General features: G+C 30.8%; 3 protein-coding genes across 4 annotated transcripts; 2 read left to right on the plus strand and 1 right to left on the minus strand.

The window, feature by feature from the left end:
• The first annotated feature begins 263 nt into the window (after positions 1 to 263).
• Positions 264 to 936, plus strand: LOC125066151 (RNA polymerase II transcriptional coactivator). Its single transcript, XM_047674090.1, has 2 exons — positions 264 to 502; positions 634 to 936. Exons 1-2 carry the CDS (start codon positions 440 to 442, stop codon positions 889 to 891), a joined length of 321 nt encoding a protein of 106 aa, XP_047530046.1. The 5' UTR covers positions 264 to 439; the 3' UTR covers positions 892 to 936.
• Positions 937 to 2,692: 1,756 nt separating this feature from the next.
• On the minus strand, positions 2,693 to 10,484 carry LOC125066149 (ethanolaminephosphotransferase 1-like). Of its 2 annotated transcripts, XM_047674088.1 has the most exons (10): positions 10,176 to 10,484; positions 9,914 to 9,982; positions 9,064 to 9,256; positions 7,964 to 8,090; positions 7,748 to 7,877; positions 7,387 to 7,544; positions 6,777 to 6,957; positions 6,309 to 6,338; positions 6,153 to 6,271; positions 2,693 to 5,847 (listed from the first exon to the last, which is right to left on the minus strand). In XM_047674088.1, exons 1-10 carry the CDS (start codon positions 10,224 to 10,226, stop codon positions 5,790 to 5,792), a joined length of 1,116 nt encoding a protein of 371 aa, XP_047530044.1. In that variant the 5' UTR covers positions 10,227 to 10,484; the 3' UTR covers positions 2,693 to 5,789. The 2 variants fall into 2 exon arrangements, with proteins under 2 accessions (XP_047530044.1, XP_047530043.1); XM_047674087.1 differs by having other exon boundaries at positions 6,153 to 6,338.
• A 2,047-nt stretch (positions 10,485 to 12,531) lies between these two features.
• On the plus strand, positions 12,532 to 26,385 carry LOC125066144 (alpha-aminoadipic semialdehyde synthase, mitochondrial). The gene is made up of 20 exons (XM_047674078.1): positions 12,532 to 12,705; positions 16,141 to 16,287; positions 16,958 to 17,134; positions 17,407 to 17,559; positions 18,521 to 18,667; positions 19,022 to 19,100; positions 20,239 to 20,366; positions 20,625 to 20,776; positions 21,580 to 21,702; positions 22,293 to 22,464; positions 22,628 to 22,698; positions 22,848 to 22,972; positions 23,165 to 23,399; positions 23,748 to 23,884; positions 23,967 to 24,079; positions 24,318 to 24,486; positions 24,693 to 24,787; positions 24,863 to 25,064; positions 25,359 to 25,535; positions 25,775 to 26,385. Exons 1-20 carry the CDS (start codon positions 12,631 to 12,633, stop codon positions 25,891 to 25,893), a joined length of 2,796 nt encoding a protein of 931 aa, XP_047530034.1. The 5' UTR covers positions 12,532 to 12,630; the 3' UTR covers positions 25,894 to 26,385.
• The last annotated feature ends 225 nt before the right edge of the window (positions 26,386 to 26,610 follow it).

Here is a 26,610-nt window from a genome sequence, read left to right on the forward strand (position 1 = left end):
AATAGGAATTTATAAATTTGATTAAAAAAATATCTGAAAATAAGACGTTTTAAAAACTTCTAAGTTTTACTCTCCATAATGGCCAATCAAATATAAGCACGTTTTTTCAAATTTACCTTCTGGCTCTAGGAGCTCAATGCAAATTTAATAAATTTTGAGTGGTAGACATTTAAAAAAGAAATAATACTTCTCGTTTATCTATACTCTATAAGTTATGCTTAAGTTTATATATTATACTTTGTCTCTACCCTATTTGTCGTTGACAATGACAATTGACAATTGTAAACTGAAAACTGTTAAGTGAAGTTTATGTGAAACCGGAAACATAACAGTAAATAATTTTATTTCAGCTGTGTTTTAAAGTAATATGTTAATTAGACAATATTTGTTTAAATTTTTCGTTTAGTCATTTGATTTTTATTATTTTTAACATATAAATATGCCGAAAAATAAGAAAAAAGCAGAAAGTTCCAGCAGCGATAGCGATGATGGGCCGGTTGACGTAAGTAGTTTTTGTAACCTAAAATCTAAGTTTTAATTGGTTTATTTTTTAATAATTTTACAATTTCCTTGTGTATATACTCTTGTAAAGATCGGTGGTTTTTTTTTAAATTTAATTTGAAATGATTTTAGAAAAACCAACCCCCAGAGAAGAAGGCAAAGATGGGTTCAAGAACAGATGACAAGGAACCAACTTGGGTCTTACAAGGAAAGAAATTGGTAAAAATTCGGGAATTTAAGGGAAAAGTTTACATAGATATAAGAGAATTTTATGAAAAGAATGGGGAATTATTACCAGGAAAAAAAGGAATTAGCATGACTCCTGACATGTGGCGGAAACTTTTGTCATTATCAGATGAAATTAATGAAACTATTAGTTCGATGTGTTAAGAGGGAACCATTCAATTAATGTTAAAAATAAAATGATTAATATTTTATTCTCTTTTATTTTTATGAAAACTATGACTACCAATTCTATCAATACCAATGTCTGTGAATTAATTTTGAGGAAAGTATAATAAGTTCTCGTTAATGTTTCTTAATAATACATTAATATTTTTTAATAAATTGAAAAAAAGTACTACCTAAATGTATTAATTCTTACACTCTTTACTAGCGGAAATTTATTTAAAGTTATTAAAATTAGTGTCGTTAGTCTGGCCTACGAAATAACTTATCTTAGAAAGTAATACTATAAAAAATAACCGGCCAACGATAGCACAAAACTATCGATACTATCAATAATATTGCTCATGGGGAGCTATCGATACTATCAATAGTATTGATAAGTGACAATACTATCGATAGACTATTGCTAGCACCTTAACTATCGATCTATCGATTGTGGATTATCGATATGCAATACTACTATGAATAGTTAGGGAGTTTAAGACACCCAGGAAGGTGAAAAGGATGGTTTCGGCTAGCTCTATATTAAATCATCTACGACAAAACAAGTGTAGCAACATTATTCGAATAAAATAAAATTGTTACTTTTACTGTCTGTTAATGACATCTTCATAGCTACACACGCAGTTTATTGGTTTTCGTATTGCTTATTATGTAACTCCATCATGCTCCTACTTTAATTTGTAATCTGGTATACGTTGTCTTTATTTCGTGTTATATTTACAAGTCCATCGTTAACTGACCCATAATCTGACTGTACATTCCTACCATCATATTGTACCTACTAATACTACGGTTTAATTGATGTATTTTTGTATAAAATATTTTTTTAATTTATGTTCACCCAAGTTCCAAAGAAAATGACATTTTTAAATAAAAACTACTTACCTATATTATTATTGTGACACTGAAAACAGTTGAGTTCAAAAACCTAAAAATCAATAATAAATTAAATTACTTACGATTTGTTAATCAGCGCATTTCACATTTTCTTTATTTTGCTGTTAAAAAATATTTTTAATAAATAACACTCTTTCGACTTCCTAGTAATTCAACCATCCCTTACATCACCAATGCACCAACAACCTTAGGAACTAAGAAGTTATGCTCTTTGTGCCTGTAGTTACGCTGGCTCATTTACCCTTCAAACTGAAACCCAAAAATAATAAATATTGCCGTTAGCAGTGGAACATGTGATGAGTGGATACCTAGGCAGCTACTTGCACAAAGACTGAAGTTTATGGTCAAATGTGCAATTACAGATGGGATTGATTATGGACGTTAACAAATTATGGAAGCACAAAATAACAAGCAAGTGTAGTCTTACAAAATTAACAAAAAACTATCCATACATAAGGAAAAAATACATAACTTACCTATGAGATAATTGTTGTTTAACTATAAAATTTTTTGATCATTTTTTTTACTTTGTCGTCAAATTAGAACCGCTTAAACAGAATGTATATATTAATCGTACATGTCGTGTTTGCTTTAATATAGTTGTACATTTAGAAAGTAATTAGTATGTAAATTAATAAATTGTATCATCAAAATGTAACAACTGCTAGCAAACCTAATAATTAAATAAAATAAAAATTAATCAGATTTATAACAGAATTTATTTAAATAATTCAGTTTCCCAAACATTTTGTTATTAATATATTTAATGAATATGTCGAAGCAATTTAAATTGTGATAGGAAAGAACAGCAAAAAGAAAAGAAATTTATTAACATCATATATGTATATTAATTGATTACCAAAATCAGAAAACCTGTGTGGTATACAGGTACCATCTAGTAAGATTAAATTTGAGTATACTTCATCGACAACAAAATTTAGCTACATTTGAAAATATTTATTGTAATACATCATTTTGTTTCATTTTATTTAGCTGAACAATAATAACAAACTGAGACTGATATTAAACAAGTTAGGAACTGTTTATTCTGTAGGTATTAGGAAATAATTTACGAATCCATTTACGTTTAAAGCATAAATAAAATACAGAATTACATAATTTTTGACATTTGGTATTATGAAGATATCTTAAAAAATAAACAGGTACATTCAATATTGAGCATATGATCAAAGGCGTACATTAAAAAAAACCCCACCTATTTGCAGAGGCGGCGTAAGTCTTGGGCCTTGGGCGGCGTGGGCCGTGGGCGACGTAGGCCACCAGTCAGTTAAAGGGGCTCCGCGCGTTCCAAAGTTTAGGATAAAAAACCTGTTTAGGATATGTTAACCTCAGTTTTTGATATCATATATCTTTTAAAGTACGAAAAGAATATCAAAGAGAAATTTTTTATTTCGTATTTTATGTGCAACATTTTTACTAATAACAAGGGAAAAATGTTCACTTAAGTTCTAGGGCTCCGGAATTGAGCAAATCAGCCCCGATCGTGCCCAAATAAAATTTTATTCTTACCCCGCCACTGCATATTTGTGTATAGTAATATTTAACATATTAAAAAGTAATTAATAAAATATAATCATTCAAAATAATATACCAAACTACGTTTTTGTGTTTTTCGTATATGTATGTTCCAGAATAACTTCAAATCCCTGTCATTTTTTGTGCATTCACAATTTAAAATGGCCTGTTTTTAATTTAATCATTTAATTTGCTACTTTATAGTGTGAATTGAATTACAAATACAAACAGATTGAAGTTGTTTCTTAAAAATAAATTACAGTCTTTTCCGGCTTTAATTTCAAAGCGATAACGTCAACATGTTATACAGGTTACATGTAGGTTTATATGAAGTAGTTTTCTACAGTTTTATACAAAATTAATCTTTGCGTAGATTAATTTGAGATGAAAATGAATTTTACAATCTAAATATATATATCACCGCTCAAACCCAAACCAGCAAATTAAACAAAACAAAACATTTTTAAAATACATTGCAACATTTTTTTTCCATTTCTAACCTTAAAAGCTAATTATAGCATCGAAGAAACACCAGTAAAATATTATAAAACATACAAAAAAACCCCAAATCCTTTTCAAGAATATAATACACTTTATTTAGAAAACACTAATATCTCTCATTTCAAAAACTTTTATATTCCAAGACTTAATATAATGCCCTGAATTATTTAGTTACACATGATAAAGAATTTAGAAAATAGGTTATACATTAAGTTTCCTATTTAACATTAACCTTTTTACTAGATAACATTATTAAAAATAAAAACTGTTTAGGCATCCACTTAAAAAAATTAATATAAGTGAACAGTTCTATAAACACTTTTAGTACCCTAAGCTGTTTTGTATAAAGCATGTTATTTACATTTTTGAGTGGCAAATCAATGAAAAATTATTTTATAGTTCTTGAATTAATATAGGTTTTTAAATTTTTTAAATATTAAAACTATATCAACTAAGAAATTGCTATTAACATCTATTCGGCACACTATTAGATTAGCTCATTAGAATCTTATGATTATGGAGCAGGCGAGCAAAATTTAGATTGATTTGAATGTCTCGTATGGCAAGACTTTTAGGACTGCGATTTTCGGCATGGCAGCCTTGCGTTAACAATTTTTAGTTAATAGTAATGTTTCAAAAATAAGGGTCTTTATCGGTAGTACATGATAATTTATCGGACATCAAAGATGCATAGACAGAGACATTAAACAGCTCCCTAACCATAATATAATATAATATAAATTGTAATAATAACATTTTCCTGTCATTTTTATACAAGATTACGTAAACCTATTTAGATCTGACATAAATATTATTTCGAAAGATTGGCTATGTTAGTTTATAACTTATCCAGTCTAAAGAAAATATAATAAAAACAGTTTAATATCTAAACAAGAATAGTGTTAAGTGTGACCCTGATACTGAATGTTAATAGTCAAGCAGGAGAAACTTAAAATTAAAAAATCTTACCACTTATAATTTGGCTATATATAGTTGGCAAGATATTACCAATTTACATATTAGATTATTCGAACATAATAGTTGATGATAAAAAATACTAAAAATGTAATACGAATAATTAATTATTCTGTGCAGATACAAATTCGATGTACTACATTGCTATACATTTTCTTTTTAACTATTGTCCTAAAGTTTATAAACCCGCATCAAAATACACATAACTGTATCTTTTTTAGTATTTCCCACAGTTGTATTTATATATTGTTATACAATATCAGCTGCCATAGATAGTTGTTTCTCTAAACTATACTCCATTTGCCCTGACACATATTTTACTAATATAAGTAACAATAAAAATATAAATTACAATATAACAAAACACCAGAATCACTTATTTATTTGGTTTCAAGTTTAATATACAAATTTTCTTAAAAAAAAAGGTCTATGATATGTTGTATATATACATATGACTAGTGGTTAAATAACTATTCATTTAAACATAGATTTTTAAATGCAGAGATTCTTATCAGAGGTATAACATTGAGAATAACATCAAATCTACCACGACACACATGAAACATCTACATTTTTTAATATATGGTATGGTAAAAATTATTTATACTTTGCGAATAAGTAGGAAGTATTTTTTATTGCTTCAAAGACATACCAGTACAAAGTGTGTACCAGTTGTACACTGATAGATCTCATACCAAATCTGACACTATAAATCAATGCATATTTTTGAATTGGAAATATTCGTATGGTCTATGAATAAAATAGTTTGAAATAATAAACTGAACAGAGCTTTCACTTTTTTAAATTTCATTATTATTGATAAATAATTTACCCAATTTAACTTAATTTTTTTAACAAAACAAATCATCTTAATATCATATAGTAGATGATATAAAAATGTAATAATAATTTAATAATAATTAGGACCAGATTCCATTACAAGTAAATAAAATATTTTTAACCTTATTTTATCTTTGGTTTGATTCGGAAACATGAGATTTTAAAGTGTTGGCACATTTCCTGCACCTGAAACAAGAAAACACAACATACAACTTAAAGTGACAAAGAAATTAAAATGCAACTCTTGTGGTGGTTAAAAGTAATTGTCGTGTTAGTATTTTAATTATAAAGAGATTATTTATTAATAAAATATTAGGGGACACAAAGGTCATCTACATATTCAATTAAATTTTGTTCCATCTATGGAGTGGAACTTATTGCACTTCGCTGCTCTAATGACGTTTGGTGGGTGGCGATCATCATAAGTCTTCTTTGTCATACACTTTCCACGATCCTGAATAAATGATACAAGGAAGAGCGAATGGCCTCACCACTTTGGTTCCGTAGTTGATGTGAGCGAGGGAGGCGGTGGCAGTGAGCGCCAGCAGCAGCAGCAGCTCGGAGGCGGGCGACACGCGCAGGCCGAACACGGCGCACAGCACCAGCGCGTAGGGCACCAGCAGCCCGTTGAACACTTCGCAGCGCGTGTCGCTCATTTGGGATACGATTAGACGACACTGGAAACGAATCGTTTATAATATAGCTTCAGTTGGAAATATTTGTCACACGAGTCAATTATTAAATAGGCAAAAATATGAACTCTATAAAATATTACTTGTGCGGGTAATTAGAGTGAGCCTGGCTCACTCTTCCTTCGACATGACAGAGTGTACATAGAGTTTGGTAGTAGAATAATTTATAGCCTTATTATAATCTGTAGCTATATCTTATCCTATTTCCATGCCTTTACCATGCCAAAGCTAATACAAATAGTGACTTCCACTTGCTATCATGTAGCATATTTGGAATTGATGTATAATTTAAAGTAAACAATAAAAATGTTAATAATCCTCGTAGTGTTATATGGGTGTCCTCACGAACTAATTAAACACATTGGGGTAAGTTTTGTATGAACCATCAATAAATCATAATTGTTTTATGATAAGGTAACTCACGTTTATGTTGGAGAAAATTGTCCCAGTGAGGACGTAAAATAGCCTCGGGCTTCTATTGAGAATATCAGTAGGCGAGTACAATGCCCATACAGTGCTCAGACCGAAGAAAAATACCAGCGGTATGAGCGGTCTCACCGCCTCCATGAACGGTCGCATTTTGCCGGTGCCGTCGCGATATGATCTGAAATAAGAACGGTTTTGTTTATATTTATTTTATTAAGAAAATTACTTATATTAGTATTTCCCTTAATTTTTTATATAGAAGTAATGAAAGTAGTACTACTACGTGAGTAGTCTACTTGAAATCCAATTGAAATCGAAACTGCAATATATGTAATATATTATGTATTATGATCTACGAATGAGGATTCCCGTTTTAAGTACTAAAAAATTAATTAATCCAAATATTTATAGATTGTCAGTTAAGTTTTTATAAAGTTGACAAAATGGTCATATTCTGTTTTGATAGAAAAGCAAAACAAAACCCGTGCAATGCAAACAAATTGCTGCCGTCTCATACTTATAACTACTATTCGCATCTCTGTTTTGACGGTTACAAAAACAGCTTGCAAATCTTTATTATTTATATATATATATTCATTATACATACTTGTAAATATTCCACAATATGATAGTCTGGCTGGTAATCATCGCAGAGAAGTAGAGGACAATTTCGAAAACTATACCAGGAGTGATACCTCCCGGCAATGACACGTGCCATGCACGGGGACCCGTCACCGACGTCACCAACAACAGGATGCAGGAACTCTGACATGTGTTATTATATTATTATAGACTAATTAATTCAGTGTTCACTTAGAAATAGTAAATTGTTCAAAGTGGCCAAAATGTTAAACCATAGACCTTAATAATATACTATACTATGATACTATTTTCAAATCATCATTTGATAAAAAAGACAAAATAAAAAAATATATTTATAAAATTTAAACAATACAAGGATATCTTACAATCATAGTAAAGTCATATCCCCAAGGCAAGAACATAACACCAGTGTTGTATTTTTCCCAATGAGTTAGATAGAAGTTCAAAAATATATTCCATATTACAAAGAAAAATCTTAATGGACTCAGCTCATCTCTGTAACAATGAAAAATATAAATTCAAGGATCAAAATTAAATAAATAAAAAAAGTTTGCTTGAAAATATGAGATTTCTGATCATACCTTCCAAATATGCTGTATAAGCATGTAGGTATCAGAACTGTAGAATATGAATCAAGACCATGGTCAAAAAGTTCGCCCAATGGACCACTGCTACCTGTTCTTCGAGCTTGTTTACCATCAATACCATCTGAAATTTTTATATTTCATTGTCTTAATCGTCAAAAACTGATTTAATTACTATTACTGATTAAATTGACCAAGTCTGACTTGGTAAAATCTTTAGGAATCAATTTATTTCTTATAGTATTTATTTTACTTCATTTTCATATTTAAAATTATGGGTTGATTTTCTATAGCTCTGTTACCTTCTTATTACTATTTTAATAACTAATACATGTTTGCATCTTTGTAATGAAAATTTATTATTTAGTAATATAATGATAATGTGTGAAGAGTGTATTGCACATTAGGAAAATAAAAAAATATATATATCCCATCGTAAAATGTACTTATTACTTTGATAATGTTGTAACTTTTAAAATCAGTAAAAAGTAAAAGCAATCAAGATAATCTGTATCTTTTTGAAGATATTTATTCTTTTATTAAGATGAGTTATTTCAAGAAAACAATTTTAGTATGTGTTTAATATGTATTAGTAACATTTGTTATCAAAACTGGAAGAGGATGCAATGTTTTGTTAACTATAGTTATCAATGTAAGACATTATAATGTTGATAACAAAGGGCAACTAAGAATGAGAGATTGCCTTATTAGACAAATACATTATTTTGGAGCAATATTATTGATTATTGTAACAATGTAATATAAATTATTTAGTCAATATATAAAATTTTATTGCTAAATAAATATTGTGTTGCTTGTTTATTCTTCTTGGTGGATTCTTTAAGTTTATAAATACATAGATTTTCATAGTAGTAGCTTTTATATTTAATTTAATTTTTTTACCTATTTTCAAAAAGACCTTGGACAAAGTTCAATTTTTGAAATGTGACTATATTTTTTGTTCATAATACACACTTATAATTTTAAAATAAAATATGTATGTGTATAATCCTACGATGAGATTTTTTTGTGCATCTAGATTACATTTCGCTTAATTAATCAGATGGAATATGAATGACTAAAATTATAATGCTCACCAAGTGTATAAGCCACAAATAAATTAACTGCTGAGACTGCCCATACCCAGCTGGGTATATGATCATTGGTGGCATTTTCCTTTGTAAGGGCATGGAATCCATAATCATAGTAGGAGAACAATAAAAAGTTAAGGACTGTCAGTAGGAAGCCAGAAAATGTTAAAAGGTTTGGTGCCACCCACACCGGACAAAACTGCAACATTTCAGTTTGTGTTAATAATAATTATTTAAATACATTCTCATGCTGCTACATTTATTCTACTACAAATGTGAAAATAAATATGAACTTTAATTTCACTTAAATAATAAAAATAAGTATCGGTATTATTTATGCTGCAAATGATTACTATCACACAAGATCAAATCATTAAAAAAACATATATAAATAACTGACAATGGGCAAAATATATTTATTACATTTATTAAAATAATATTATAAAGTAAAGTAAAATATACATGTAAGGAAGTTAGAACAAGAGAGGCCTTGAAATATAGCCCCTGGGCCTCTGCATGTGTTAATCTAGAACTGATAACATTAAATATGATATTAACGCTAATACAATACATGTTTAAGAAATAATCTATTAACTATATATTTGTGAATTATAGTATGAGCACAAATACTCTACTACTATAATATATATTATTTTTAGATTAATAAATAAATGTTTATATATTTTTGGTTGATTCTCTCTTTTTCATTCCTATTATTGAATAGTAATATTTATCTTATAACATAACTGCAATTTTGTGTGTTGTAACTAAACAAAATAAGCTTTATTTGAATATAAATAAGATTATTAGTACTATATAATATTTGTTATAATTTTTAATACATGATTTTGCTTACCTGAACACACCAGTTCCAAAAGGGGTGCATCACATAATTACTTAATACACTTGTATCAATTGAATTATACTGAAAATAGAAAATATTATTAAATAAATATTTTAAAAAAATATGTAAAAACATGATTAGGTGTTCAGAGCCGGTGTATATTACTTTGCCGTTTTCTTATCTTTTTATATACATATTCCAAAACAACAATTTAAATAAAAAAGAAAACGAAATGTATATTCGATCACTAATAATATTGAAAGAAAATACTAACCTTGTACTTTTCAAACCCTTCCAATTTATCCCTTGACAAGTAGCGAGCCATTTCAAATATTAAGATATAATTTTTTTGTAAAACACACAGATTTGACTATACAGTTGGAGATATTTCTTTCATAAATGTAGTTAATTTGTTACTAACAAATATATTAACATGTCATTTCCAAGTAGCGACATTACCACTGTTACGACTGGACTTCAAACTACTTATCAATTAAGTTTAAATTATGAAGTGTGAACTACGAAATAGAAGCACTGAATATTCAATAGATACTACTAGATTTAACCGTTCTAAATGCGTTGGACGTTGTTATACATGCCTTGTTACTAGCCTTAGAGCTTTTTTACACGGATGAGTTATTTGTCACCGTCATATTGATCTGTCAAGTGTCAGTTCACAATTGTCAGGAATTTCGACTTTCGTAAATTTTTACAATCGTTTCTGACACTGGGAAATAAGTTATTTCTTTACTATTTTAACTTGAGGAGAAATATAATTCAACCATAAACAATATGTTTGTATGTATTGTTATGTAACTGACTAAACTTTACATTAGTATATTTAGTTTAAAATTTCAACACAAAAATAAAAAATGCTTTAGAAAAATTTGCATTATCTAATAAACGCATATAAATAATAGATATAATTTGCTATATCGTTAGTATGACTTCTATAAAAGAGAAATACTTATTTTAAAATGAACTACTCTTTTAAAGGTTGCTATCAATCCAATTAATCTCGGATCAAGTTTTATTCCTTGTATTTTTAATAAAAAAAAGCCTTCGTAAAAAACTCTGTGGGGATATTCTGTCTTAGTCGTCGTATCGTACTTAGAACAGTAAAGTAGACAGTGTATTATTTGCAAATGTTACACGATTTTCAATACACAAATTAGATTTTTCTTTAACGCCTTTGAATTCGTACCCACTATTTTGTTTGTATGAGTTGTCTGACATGCCTATATATGTATGAAAATACTATTCAGTTATTGTCTTTCTTTCTCAATGCAAAGGTGAACGCTAAAGCATAGTTCTTAAAAAAAAATCTGATGATGATTAATGGGGCACATTTTCAGGCTAAGTTTCAGCACCTACTCTACCTGGTGACACTAAAATTAAATCTAATAACAGTTCAACGTTCAGCCGGTGTGCAAGATTTTATCATTAGTACGTACCTGCTTGCAATTCTGAATTGTTTTAATCCAATGTCAAAGGACCAAGTCTTTAATGATTACTAATAGTAATACTTATAAGTTTAAACTATAGGCCTTTTTACCATACAGTGATATAAGGCCTACAGATTGAGTTTTAAAACAAGTTATTCATTGTTTTAGTTTTAAGCAGAAGATTCTACTCTTTGTTTAAATTTTTTAGTTAATTACACGATTGAGTAATAATAAAACTTGTTGAATTTGTGGGATATATTTCATTTTATCACAAATTTCACTTAACTAGGTCTTAATATCCTCAGGTACCAAAATCCGAAAGTTGTGTATCTATTAATAACGAAAATTTTTCAGGCGTTTAAATATGACTTTGTTTAATTTTTACATAACTAGTGTTCGGTACTTAGGCCATACACACCCGATCTTAGTTTTGTAATATTTTATACATACATATATCTCTTTGGGTTGCGAGAAAGAATCAAAGACATGACGTAGTAAATACTTACTAGATAACTACATTATCAAAGTACGGTATTGGTTTATAGTTAACTGTTTAGTAATTCTTTAGTTTATCTATTTTAAATATTAATATTAAGTTTTTATTATTATACCCGGCGTTTTGACTATGTCTACCAGTTTCAAATTCGCGCTACGTGATTATTATTAATATTTTATAGTAATTGCCTCGTGGGTCTAATGGGTAGTGTGCACATTAGTCTGTTGATTATTAGGTCCTGTATTAGAAGCCCTGGTTGAACGCTCAGCCCAGAACGTATTTTCTGTTAGAGCTTCTGCCAAAACATTTTCAGTAGCTACACTTTTAAGTTCTTTCTTTAAATAATAATTGACTATTACATTTTTCACCGTGGATCTGTAATTTGAGATCCACATAGATTTATTACCACACATATTTTATTATCTAAAACTATATATCTTTAAGTTTCTAAACTTCACGAAGATAGTCAATTTGTAACATCTACCATATATGTACATGAAATATATGTATATGGACGTGAAAAATCAATAAGGTAAATACTAATTCTTCTTTTATCAATAAAATAATCTTAATAGGCGTAGTAAATAATAAATGTTTAATCGTGTACAGATAAACGAAATTACGATTGTTTTCAGAAAGCTGTTCAGAATGAGAAGATATCGGGACGATAAAACACAAATAGATTACTCATATACATCATTACGAGTGTAACGGCCGTCTCTTACTGTTATCAATTTTCTTATAATTAGGTAGCATTTATATCGAGAATTATAATATATGTAAATAAAATGTTTTATAAAACTGTAGCTTTGCGTTCGAAATGGCAGGTGGTAAAGCATTTCGCCTATTATTCTACTGCAAGGGTACGTATTATTTACTCATTGTGTTTTATTTTCTCAGCTTACGTTAAAGGTTTTTTTAATTAAAAATGGAATAGCCACCCACCCAGCCAAGATATTTATTATTTTATGAATTTTGTTTTGCTGTAACATTATAAAAATTTAAACTGTTATACACAGGTTTATTTATAAGTAATTTATAGCAAGGAACAAACAAACGGGATTTTTTTTTATGTTTTTCAAAATCTAGTGTATTGTTGGAAATTCACAAAATTCAATATACCCGCAATTTTTATGCTATAATTTATTTTATTACAAATAATTTTCAATCCTAAGGAGGCGCTTATATTTTGCAATGTTAATGTTAGATTAACTAAAGTGGGTCATGAACTAAAAGATAAGTACTTAATAAGTTAATTAATGTTGTAAAAATACTAAGTATAAACTAATTTAATAATAAAATTCATCTCTTTATGAGAAGTAGCCATAGCTGGAAAATTAAAAGGTAGTTATTTCAGCTATAATGTAAAATAATCTCGATATTTTTAAGTAAGGACCTTTTTATTTTTTGCTTCAGCCATGTTAAATTGATAAAATATTTTTTAATTTTTGTACATATACGCGATTTGTAGTTTCTTATATATTTTAGCAACACCATGCTTTACTGTATAACGTGGATACTTTGATAAATGATAAGACGATAAATATAATTAATCAGTAATAATTTAAAACATGTTATCTTTTAATAATATTAATACCTAACTTTAAGGAAAAAAACGTATTACGATGGCAACAATAGTTTATTTAATCAGCAATTATCTTTGTTTATTATTATAGTCTTCAACATCGTTCAGGTGTATTTTAAAATAATTCATAATTATGCAATACATAACCGAAATAAGCTGTAAGATGTATTAGCAGTAAGTTAATGGTTATTTAAAAACTTGACAAGGGTGTCTTGAGTAGAGCCCCAGACTTGAAATTTTCAGAGGCCCGGGACACAAGACTTCAAAACTTTTTTTAAATAAACAGGATGTGGAATGTTTTTTTTAATTAGATTAATCAAAAAAATTATAATTTTAGTAATACTTAACGTAAAACATAAAATAGTACATGCATAATATTTCATATCACAATGCCAGATTATTTGATAAATAACATTTTATATATTTTAAAATACAGTCATAGTAAAATTATTATACACACTTTTATGAAGAATATTTTCTAAGTTTCCCCAAAAACAATGCGTGCTGTTTTATTCACACGTAGTAAACATTCCGTATTTTTTGTAGCCCTACTAAAGATAGGATTTGTCACTATAAGAGAAAGAATAGGAGAATAAAACTTCGACGAATAAAACAGTTGACTTTACTTACTTATAGTTATTATTTACAAATTGTATCATGATGATGTAGATGATAACATCTAAATCATACAATTTCGACAAGCAACCTTCGAGTCTCAACTTGATAGTCCCGAGACATAAACCTTCACTAAATCATAGTGTCGACTCATGATAAGTCAACTGAATTTTCAACTAATTCCACTTATCCGATCAATCCGATCTTTACCAATTAACACTGCATTCGGAGATCTATGATATTATGTCATCTTCTTAACTTCTTCTTAATAAAAAGAAAAGTTATAATACAAGCACCTCTGCCTCGCACAACCACTCTGTGGAACCAGCTTTCGCCGGCGGTTTTTCCGAACCGATACGACTTGGGAACCTTCAAGAAATTATTTCTTAAAGGCCGGCAACGCACCTGTAACCCCCCTGGTGTTGCAGATGTCCATGGACGGTGGTAATCACTTTCCATCAGGTGAGCCTCCTGCTCGTTTGCCCCCTATAACATAAAAAAAGCAAGAACCTTTCTTTCTTTTAAGAATAGATTACAGTTTGCAGATTTATAAAATTTATAAATTATGTTATTATATATATTATAAGCTACATTAACGACTTAACCAGCTCGGCATACTGACAGGCGCCAAATATAATATAAAATATTATTTATAATCATAGATTGAGGCAAATTATACCTTTTATAATTATTTTGACTAAACTCACTTAAAACTAATCTTTGTTTTATCGGCTCTGTAAAAATGTCGTTCCTGTTAATAGGAAACCGGGATTTACCGGGGTTCATACTGGTAGAACCACTTAGTTTTATGCTTATATTGCTCAAACTCTAGGATGCAAGCAATAATTTTCAAAGCTTTCTTTTGTTATAACACAATTTTAGTCTCTGTTTAATATTCATAAGATAATTAATGGCATATAATTAGTGAAATAAAAATAAAAAAGTTTTCTAACAAGTGTTTGTTAGAAAACTTACTCACTACTCACACTCTTTACTCATCTTCTCGAGTCTCGGTGAATAAGTGAAAATTATATAATTATTTTTATTATATAACTACGTTTAATACCCCGCAATCTGGCAGTACTCACATTGCTGATTTGTAAACGTTCCTCATAAGCAGCTCGTAAATGTCCCACTGCTGGAATAAAGGCCTCCTCTCCCTTTGAGGAGAAGGTTTGGAGCATATTCCACCACGCTGCTCCAATGCGGGTTGGCGGAATACACATGTGGCTGAATTTCGTTGAAATTAGACACATGCAGGTTTCCTTACGATGTTTTCCTTCACCGCCGAGCACGAGATGAATTATAAACACAAATTAAGCACATGAAACTTCAGTGGTGCCTGCCTGGGTTTGAGCCCGAAATCATCGGTTAAGATGCACGCGTTCTAACCACTGGGCCATCTCGGCTCCTCCTCAAACGTTCCTCAAACAAACAAATAAAGAAGTATGATTTGTATTTAAATTATTAAAGCCAAGAAAGACAGAAGAAGATAGAGGGTAGAGTAGAGTTTTCGTTTATGTGATCATCAAGGGGTTCAAGTGCGTCTGTGTAGGTACCACTCCCGCCCTCCACACCAGAATATGTGCTGAACATATTGTACAACCAAACATCAATACTTTCTTTTGTTGTGTTCCGGTTTGAAGGATGAGTGACTCGGCGTAACGGCAGGTAAAGGTTTCCAACGTTGGTGGCAATGTCTCTCGGCAATAGTGACTGCTTATCTTCAGATGGCCTATCGACCCGTCCGCCTGCCTAATTTATATCTTTTTGTAACTACCTTACCTAATTTCCATATATTGAATGGAAGGAATTAATGTATTATTTACTACTTGAAGATAGGTAGATAGGATAGTTTAGATGAGGTAACTCAATGATCAAGATACGGCATTAAGTTTACTTGATCATTGTGTAAATTATCAGTGTAATTTTAAAATTATGAGTAAGGAGAGGTATCTATACTATTGGAATGTATACTTTAGAGAATGTAATCATCATATCTTGCTCCTGCTGTTGACACCTTTTTATTAAAATATTAGTATGAATTTAGTAGTATCTTAAATTAAACATTGAGAAGTTAATTGTGTTGTTTTTTTAGCATCGAAGAATAATAGCAATTCGGAGAGAAGATCAATCAGTATGGGAGAGGAGAGCTCCGTTCTCACCGATGAATGTCAATCGTCTTGTTCGAAATGGCGTGAAAGTTATTGTGCAGCCTTCCAATCGCAGAGCGTATCCTATGCAGGTAGATTTAATTATTTTTACACTTCCTAACTATAAAAATACTTTTTTCACTACTATAAATTAAAGAAGGAACTATATAATGTAAGTCTGATAGGTAATATTACAACTAACTTGCTACTTGCACCATTATCTATATTCTATGACAATACTATTATTACGTACTACATTACTAATTGAGTATGTATTCATTGAACATTTGTAAACGTTATGTATTTTTTTTTTTTTAAATTAACTCAAGCAAAATGGTTACTGAAATCTTTCTAAGAAGCTAAAATAGGTAGTAAGTATTTATTTTCTGCGGTATTTAGAATAACGATACTTATACGTTAGTTTAATTAGAAAACAAATAAATATATTTTTTGATAAAATTAAAAACATACATTTATGGAAACACAAACACAAAACATTAGATGCATAACTCAAAAGCACGTAGAAAATATGGGAACTGATCGACTGCACATTTGAAACCTGTAATTTGTCATCTTGATTTTATTACAAATAGTATTTCTTAGAAATTTTATTCGCATATCATCTTCTAATTTTGGACACCTCAGAAATAGGTATACTTACCCTAAACCGTTTTTACGATGAATTAATTAGCCTACTTCGTGTAGAACGATTACGTCTTTTTTATATATTATGATTAAGCAATTTATTAACTTTGCTTTTAGTCATATATAAATGCGGGAGCAATAGTACGAGAAGACATCAGCGAAGCCAGTGTAATATTTGGTGTTAAACAAACTCCAATCGATCTTTTGATTCCTAACAAAACTTATTGCTTCTTTTCACACACAATCAAGGCTCAAGAAGCAAATATGCCAATGTTGGATGCTATATTGGCTAAGGTAACTTATTTTTACTCAGTAATAGTGAATACGAAATTAATTACTTAGATCTCCTGGAGATTTGAAAGGCATATTTTAAGAATGATTATTCAATTTTTGACTGGAATTCCTTTTTTTAAAAAAACTTGTTATTTCATAATTTAGACAAATGCAATTTTCAGGACGCCATAATGGAGTAACTAAACTATCACTTCAAGCAATTATACACACTTGGTTTAAAATAAATTAGGTTTTGTATTGTTTTCTTATTTATATATACATATTTCTTTCAGAATATTCGTTTAATAGATTACGAGAAGCTAATGGATGACGCGGGCAATCGTGTTGTAGCATTTGGAAAGTACGCCGGAGTAGCCGGTATGATTAACATCTTGCATGGACTTGGATTACGATTGCTCGCTTTGGGACATCATACACCGTTCATGGTAATACGCTATTGTTATCAGCCTACTGTACGCCTTAATTATACAATTGTACCAGTAAAAGTAAGAATGTCATAATAGAAATCTGCTAATAATAGAAATCAGTATCTATTGGGCCAAGTTTTATCAACGCCCATACCCCACTCAGCTTACCATCTATCGTTATCTCTTATCGTACGGCTTACACAGCGCGCAGCCCTTTATCGGGGTAAAGCGAGATTGTATTTCGGCAATTCTTTGTTCCTCACAATATAAGCGCCATTATAAAAATATTTTTATGAGTTCTGCAATAACACTTGTAATGACATCTAGAAATAAACAGTCCCAACTGCTCATTTCCGTGGAATGTTTAAATTTTTGTTACCGTTTCAGCGCCTTAGTCATCTGATGCCTAAGGTGCTTCTTCACTCCGCCTGCACAGCACGCTAGCACATGTATCGTGCCTTTTTTTACATTCTTGAACTTTCAATATTTTAAAACACAGACAATATAACAGTTTCTAGCCTTTCTTCAAAAGGTCAACGTTTATACAAAATTTACAACGTATTTACTAGATTTACACACTATTTATATATATTAGTATATATAATATTTGATTGCCTATTTACTAGGTTCCTCTTTAATAACCTTAATAACCTATAATTTTTAATAACATTTTTTTTCATAGGGTGATAATGTATCTAAACATAAAGTTTAATTGGTTAATTAACGAATTAAATAACTGATAAATAAAACATTAATTAAAGGTTGACCGGTAGAGAAGTCATACCATTTATGACCTTCAGGCATTCAGTCCTCATTTTTTAGTAAAAGCTTCCCCATTTTGGTTTATATTATATTTAAATTAAATACTCTTCTTATATACCTACCTATTTTATTCGGACGAAACAATTGTTTAAATTATATAGGAAGTACAAAAATAAAAGGTAGAGTATGATTAAATAACACATTATATTTGGTTTAGCATATAGGTCCAGCCCACAACTACCGGAGCTCAAGCATGGCTCGTCAGGCGATTCGAGACGCAGGTTACGAAGTCGCACTAGGGATGATGCCTAAATCACTTGGACCGCTTACTTTCGTCTTTACTGGTTCAGGAAATGTCTCTCAGGTCAGAATTATTCATACTATACTAAATATGTAACTCTAATGCAGGAGAAATTATAGAATGAACAAAAAAATGATGCCAACAATCAATCATTGAGTATTATACAAAATGGTTTTAGTTTTTATTACAGATAAGACTGTTTTTGATTATTATACGTAATAAATATTGATAGGACTTAATGAGGAATTAATAATAATATATATATAATACATGTATATGCTCGTACATGTATATATATAATTATAGTAATATTAATCAAATATTTATCAATATGTTATCTAAAATGTTATGCGTTCTATAAAATTAATTAGTAATCATTTAATTTACAATATGACGAAATGGATTTTGTTTTTTCAGGGTAGTCAAGAAATATTTCATGAGTTGCCACATGAATACGTCCCACCCGAAATGTTAAGGAAGGTGGCGGAGCACGGCAGTAAGTTAAAGCTATCAAATCATGAACAGTCGAATTAATCATTAGATAAAACTATGATAAATATAAGAAATATAATAACAAAAATATACCTCTTGGCACATTTGATTAGGATTTAGATAACTGCTACAATTGCTACCTATATTTGCTTTCCTTATTACAGTACCTAATATGTACCAATATTTATTTAAAAAAAATGAATATAAGTACATATACGTAGTATAGAATATTAAAACTCACAGAGTATAATTATAATTAAATAACAATGAAATAAATATATTCGTCTTTAAGCCTATATTTAAAGACGTATGTGGCTAAATCCAGTGCTTAACCAGAATTAATGACTACCTAGAAAAAAAAGCCCAGTTTTTTCAGAATGAACATTGTTCGAGAAGATATGGAAATCTCCAAACCGTGCAATATTTTTTTATTTTTCTGTTTTTGTAACCATATCCTCAATAACTGCAATTGACTACAATTCCAAATAAAGTCAGACAATTTTTCTATTAAGTAAGTCTTCTAGATTACAATTATCATTGAATTTCAGAATAATTTACATATACAATTTAAAGGTCGTATGTTAAATATTAAAATTCTAACTGTTCCTGTTACCCACATATTAGTTCATCTGTTGAACTATTATATTTTAAAACAAACGCGAAGCTAATTAAATGAAAGAGTCAGAAAGTCCATTTCTGAGATGAGCACATTTCGAATATACATACAAATCTAAAAGACTATCTCAGCGGCTATTGTGATCAGCGGATCACCGTAAGTAAGTTTTACAAATTTACGAATGAGTAACGGAGTTTTAAAGATACACAACAGTAAGCATAGAATATTAGCATTAGCAGCCTGTAAATTTTCCCACTGCTGGGCTAAAGGCCTCCTGTCCCTTTGAGGAGAAGGTTTGGAGCATATTCCACCACGCTGCTCCAATGCGGAATTGGCGGAATACACATATGTCAGAATTTCGATGCACGCGTTCTAACCACTGGGCCATCTCAGCTCACACACACACACACACACACACGCAGTAACACTGATAATATTCTATTAAATTTGGTTTATTAAAAATTTACATTGTACCGCGTGCTGTGTAAATAAAATGCTGTATTTAAGAATCAATTATTTCTTTAAGGTCCAAATAAAATCTATGGTTGTGAGGTTCGAAGACGGCACCACTTAGTCAGAAAAAATGGAGGAGGTTACGATCCACAGGAATATGAAGAACATCCAGAACGATACATATCTGTTTTCGCACAAAAGGTGAGTAGTTCTGATCGTTATCTAATTATGAATATTTTTTTTAAATACCTATTTATTAATATCAATTGCACCATGAAAGAGACATACATACATACATATATAGATATGGCCTGCTATAACGACTGCGTTAGAACATGTGAATATTAACCGAAGATTTCGGTTAATATTCACATGTTACATGAGCTATATGAACATAGCTCATGTAACCATGGCTATGTATTAAAATTATAGTATAACTATTTCAATATGATTGAACAGATAGCTCCCTACACGTCGGTGCTGGTGAACTGCATCTACTGGGCTGTCGACAGCCCTAAGCTACTGACGATTCCAGACGCTAAGCACCTGCTTATGCCATCACACACCCCGTGGCTGCCTAAGAGTATTGGCGCTCCAGCTCTACCTCACAGGTAATGGCCATCTTTTTAAGATAAAATATATATTTTTAAATGATTCGGAAAGCACTTTAAGTTTTCTTTGGTGGTAGGGCTTTGTGCAAGCTCGTCTAGATAGGTACCATCCAGTAATCATATACCGCCAAACAGCAATACAGTAGAATCTCGATTGCTGGAACCCTCAACTATTCGAACGCTGACTTAGTTTGTCCGATCGCTTAGCTACCCGAACGTTGGTGCGTTGCAGCCGTCATAAAATTTGTTTTTATAAAAATATCATTTTAATTGTTTGGTGATTTATATTTTAATTCTAACAGACTGTACAGTTTTTATGTGAACAGGTGTTGTTTTTGTTTGATGTTGTCCAAATGTGAGTAACATTTCGATTATCCGAAATAGGATTCGATTATCCCAATTAGCTCGGATAATAGAGATTCTACTGTACTTAGTATTGTTGTGTTTCGGTTTGTAGCGTTAGTGATACAGGCACAAGGGACATAATATCTTAGCTCCCAAGGTTTGTGACACATTGGTGTGATATAAGGAATGGTTATTATTGTTTACAGTGCCAATGTATATTATATATATCAATTCGTAGATATATATGTGAGTTGCCTTCGATGTGCTGTGAGTTATCGATGGATTGTTTACGAATTTTGTTTATTAAATAAGATAGGACAAGAAATTTTTAGGTATATATTTTATAAAATTTAAATTATAATTTTGTATCGTTTAAATTAAACGCAGTGTCATAATCGTATCTCTTTTTTATTTGAAAAATTATATTTTATTTATGAAAAAGCTATTTGGTATGATAGAATGCTGGCAATCTGCGACATCTCAGCAGACCCCGGTGGATCCATCGAGTTTATGAATGAATGTACTACTATCGACACACCATTTTGTCTCTACGACGCCGACAGAAATAAGGACACAAAGAGGTGAAATTTTTTTAACGTGTTGGTTCGTGTAATAGCTTTTAAGAAATACAAACTGTTTTATTTTATTTACTATTGAAATCGATTGTAATTCAATGACAAGATATTAGACTTGTTTTTTTTATAAATCGAGATCTTTTAATTTCTTTTTTTTTTTTAATCTCACACACGTGTGAGATTATGTATGTGTATTTGAAGTGCGTGTATGTGAAGTACCTTTTTAATATCTTGATGGATATACTTTAGATTACTTAATAATAAGTATATCAAAAGATAGTAGGTGAAGTGGTGAGGTTATCGTCCGATTAATATAGTTTTATAGGGCATATGTTATCTTTGTGCTATTGAATATTTGCTCCGACATGCAAAGTATTTATAAACATACGAGATTGAATTCTTGTAACAATAAGAACAAATAATTACATTCATAATAAACTATTTGCTGTAATATAAAATAAATAACACTATAAATAAAGCGAAATTCGCTATAAATAACAGTAACATTTCCTCAAGCGTGAAAAATATATAAAATTATGTCTTCTCAAGAAAAACAGGTAAGTAATTATTAACATGCTTATTTAAATATTCCACAGTTTCAAAGGGCCCGGTGTGCTAGTTTGTTCTATTGACAACATGCCCACACAACTACCTCGAGAATCGACGGACTTTTTTGGTGACTTGCTCTACCCTTACGCTGAAGATATTATGAGTTCTGATGCAACTCGGCCGCTGGAAGAACATAATTTCACTCCTGTTGTACAAGGAGTAAGTTTTTCGTTTAATTTATGTTGCAGGTTTTTTCTTTACATCACTACCACACTCGGGGGAACCCAATAATGTTTTTATTTACTGGATCTCACTTGTGATCTATTACTTATTAAAAAAGATAATACCCTTGAACTTCTTTAAACATTTCTTATTATTTTAGGCTATCATTACCAGCAACGGAAAACTTACATCTTCATTTGAATACATCAACGAACTTCGCATGGCTAATAAGTAAGTTTCTATGATTTTGTTATTATAAGTTAACATTACTTGATAAAAAAATTAAACGTTATAAAAGAACCGTATATTATATACCATTTATATATAAATTATGTCAATTTTTTTTTCAATAAATATAATAACCAAACTATTTATTGTAGCCGTTCCCGCCATAAGGTGGAAGGAAACGACCAGCAATCTCCAGTTGTGATTTTAGGCAGTGGTCTCGTTTCCGCGCCTGTAGTCGAATATCTTGCAAGAGACAAGAATGTCGCCGTAACTATTGGTTAGTAAAATAGTTTGTGATATTATTGTTTAGTAAAAATTTACTAACCCAAAATATTATACCGACATCAATGATCTTAATAAGTAAGTCAGCTACATTACAATTGTACGATATTTTTTTTGGAAAATTAACAAAAGTCATAACTTATTAAATAAAAAATGTTGATATACAAACGGACAAACCATATTGCAGCCTCACAAGTTAAAGAAGAAGCGGACGCGTTAGCGGAGCGGTACGGCATCCGGTCGGAGTACCTGGAGGCGAACGACGAGGCAGCGCTGAGTGCCTTGGTATCGCAGTCGCGCGTGGTGGTGTCGTTATTGCCGTACGACCTGCACGGCACAGTGGCGCGCGCCTGTGTGCGTGCCGGCGTGCATCTCGTCACCGCCTCTTACGTGCGCCCCGAGGTGCAAGAGCTAGATGAGGCGTGAGTACCGCTTTATTTTCGTTGGGATTTTATATATTACCTTGATTTAATTTATTTAACCGGGTTATATAAGAATATTTCTATCACCTCAGCCATATTAATGACGAGACAAAAGTACAAATAGCTTTTAGTTGACACAGACATACATAAGTTAGTTGATGAGTGATTTTTTTTAACGTATCGATTTGCTATAATAGCAACTGGTTTTTACTCTTTTACTTCTTCTTAAATTTTTATTCATATTTGTAATAAATGTTATTTTTAATGAATTCAGAGTAAATTAAAAAAAATGTCTTGATTTTTTTCAATGTTAGATTTACTGAATTTATTACCAGCAAAATTTTGCAGCGCTAAAGATGCCGGGGTGACACTGTTAAATGAAGTAGGTTTAGATCCTGGTATTGATCATTTGCTGGCATTGGAATGCATACATGACGTACAGAACCACGGCGGAAGAGTCGATTCATTCGTATCATATTGTGGAGGTGAGAACTTTAGAATATTATATAAAAATGATAGAATATATGAATTATAGTTTTTTAATGGGAAAATTATTTTTTTCTTAAGGATTACCTGCGCCAGAATATAGTGACAATGCTTTGAGATATAAATTCTCTTGGAGTCCACGTGGTGTTTTACTTAACACTATTTCTGGGGCCAAGTACCTCAGTAAAGGGCAGGTAACGTCTCATTTTTATTTTATTTACTTAATATATAAATGGTGTTGAAAATTGTTAAAATATATGCTTCATCTGAAAGGATGGAAAAGCTAATTTCCAGTGTAAAATAAACTCTGTACTAATTATATTAATATTTAATAAGATTCAAGCATCAATTATATTTATTGGTATAATTGTATTCGTATGATGTGGATAGAGATATGTAATTGATAATTAATACCTTTTCGGTTTTTGTTAGGCCGTAGAAGTTCTCAGTGGTGGCGAGTTGATGTCAGTAGCGCGGGATCTTGATTTCCTACCAGGTTTTGCGTTCGAAGGATTTCCCAACCGAGACAGCACCATATATTCCTCACTGTATGGGATTGAAGATGCGCACACCATGTTTAGAGGGACCCTTCGATACAAAGGTCTCTTTGGATATATTTTGTTTACTTGTTTGTTTGTTTACTGTAAATATGTCGTTATTTAAATGAAGAAGATAATTTTTTATTTTTGTGTTTTTGCTTGTTTTATATAAAACTTGAATTTAATAATGTCATTGTTGGTTTCAATATTTCTAAGGAAGAATAAATTTATGACTGTAAGGCAAAATACTAATTATAAGATATTTCAGGTTTCGCTGAAACCATGAAAGCTATGCAACTTTTTGGTTTCGTTGATCCAAACCCTCATCCGACATTACACCCCGAAGGTCCACAAATAACTTGGGTAAGATTTGTATTATTATTAAGGAGATATATATGGATTTGAAAGGAAACTGATGTTGGTGTTTGTATTTCATAGCGGCAATTTGCTTGCGAGCTCCTCGGCTTAATGGACTCGTCGATCTTCTATGGGAATCTTAGGACTCGCCTGTCGGAGCGCATTGGCAGCGCAGGTGCGCAGGCGTTGGAATCACTCGGCCTGCTAGACGATGAACCAGTCGTTAAGCGCGGATCGCCTCTCGACACCGTCTCACATTACCTAGGGAAGAGGTTGCAATTAGGTAACATACTCTAGCTCTCTCCATGTATTTCTCTTTCTGTGATCTAAAAAATATCGGGAAGAAGCCTCCGCGCATTGAAGTGAAATAATATGTAACGGTATACTCGTGAATCATAATAATCACGGAAGTCGTTCCGTCCTATTACAAAAGATAAAAAAATATATATGTATGTCATAGCGCACAGGTTTGTGCGCAAAAAAAAATGAATTCTCATTCATTTCCTCACTCTCACAAATCAACTAAAGATTTGAATGGATAATCATGTGAATAAAACTATTATTATTATTTTTTCAGAAAAAGATGAAACTGACTTCGTAGTCCTTCGACACGAGATCGGTGTGACATGGAGCGACGGCAGGAAAGAACGACGTGAGGTGACGATGACGGTGCGCGGAGACCCCGCCTCGCACACCGCGATGGCGCGAACCGTAGGACTGCCCACTGCCATCGCTGCAAAGATGGTGCTCGATGGTGAGACTTCACAATCATAATATCCATCGAGACTGATTACCGATCGCATATTTCGACACAATACCTACAAATGAAAACGAAATTTACGGTATACAATGTTATATCTATTGCTATCTTATTGTACCGATAAATATTTAATTGTTCTACAATAAAGAGTAGTTGTGCTTTGTTTTAATTATATTATTATCATAATAAACTATAAATTCATATAATATGATATGTTACTGTGTTATTTTCAGGGGAAATTCAACAAAGAGGTGTTGTACTGCCGTTTGCTCCCGTTGTATACAAATCACTTCTGTCCAGGCTACGAGCTGACGGAATCACAGCAAAAGAAGTTATCAGGCCTTTGAACTGAAATCTTAAATAATGTTTTTAATTGATATAAGTTGACTGACTGAATAGTAAAACTAATTAAACTTATATATTTTATATGTTTAATAGTATTTTTTATGTTAATATTTATTACAAATATTGTCTAAGATATAACATAGTACGGTAAAATGCACTCGATTATAATATATCGTGCTGAGCTAAGGGATGTAATGCGCGAAGTGAATTGGAATACAATAATATATGATGAATAATAATATATATGGAATAATGCACTTCTTTAGAGTTTTAAGTAAACAGCTTAAAGCTCCAGTAGCTCAATGGTATACGGGTCGCCTAGCAATATGATAGATGTAGGTACGATCCTCATTTCTGGGCCACTCTTTGGGCTATTGCGATACCCACTGTTCATTCAAGCTTTGAGGGGAAAATAGATATCGCAAATTTCCAAAGACAGACTAATATAATCTTAACGTTGAAATTGTTTTTGTTATACAAAATAATAAAGTGTGATTTAAAATAATTGTGTTTATTTATTTTAGTATAATATTATTATTATTAATACGAACAACAAAAATAATAAAAATAAAATTGTTTTGGTTTTAATAGGCATCGTCTAGTAAATTGTTTTATTCTACAAAATAAATGTATACACGTATTATATTTGTAAGTGCCTAGAAATATAATTTATTTAAAAAAAATTAAGGAGTTTTAATATCACTATAAAATTAAAACTTATTGG

The sequence above is a fragment of the Vanessa atalanta genome, chromosome 9, assembly GCF_905147765.1.
Source record: "Vanessa atalanta chromosome 9, ilVanAtal1.2, whole genome shotgun sequence".
Taxonomy (NCBI): domain Eukaryota; kingdom Metazoa; phylum Arthropoda; class Insecta; order Lepidoptera; family Nymphalidae; genus Vanessa; species Vanessa atalanta.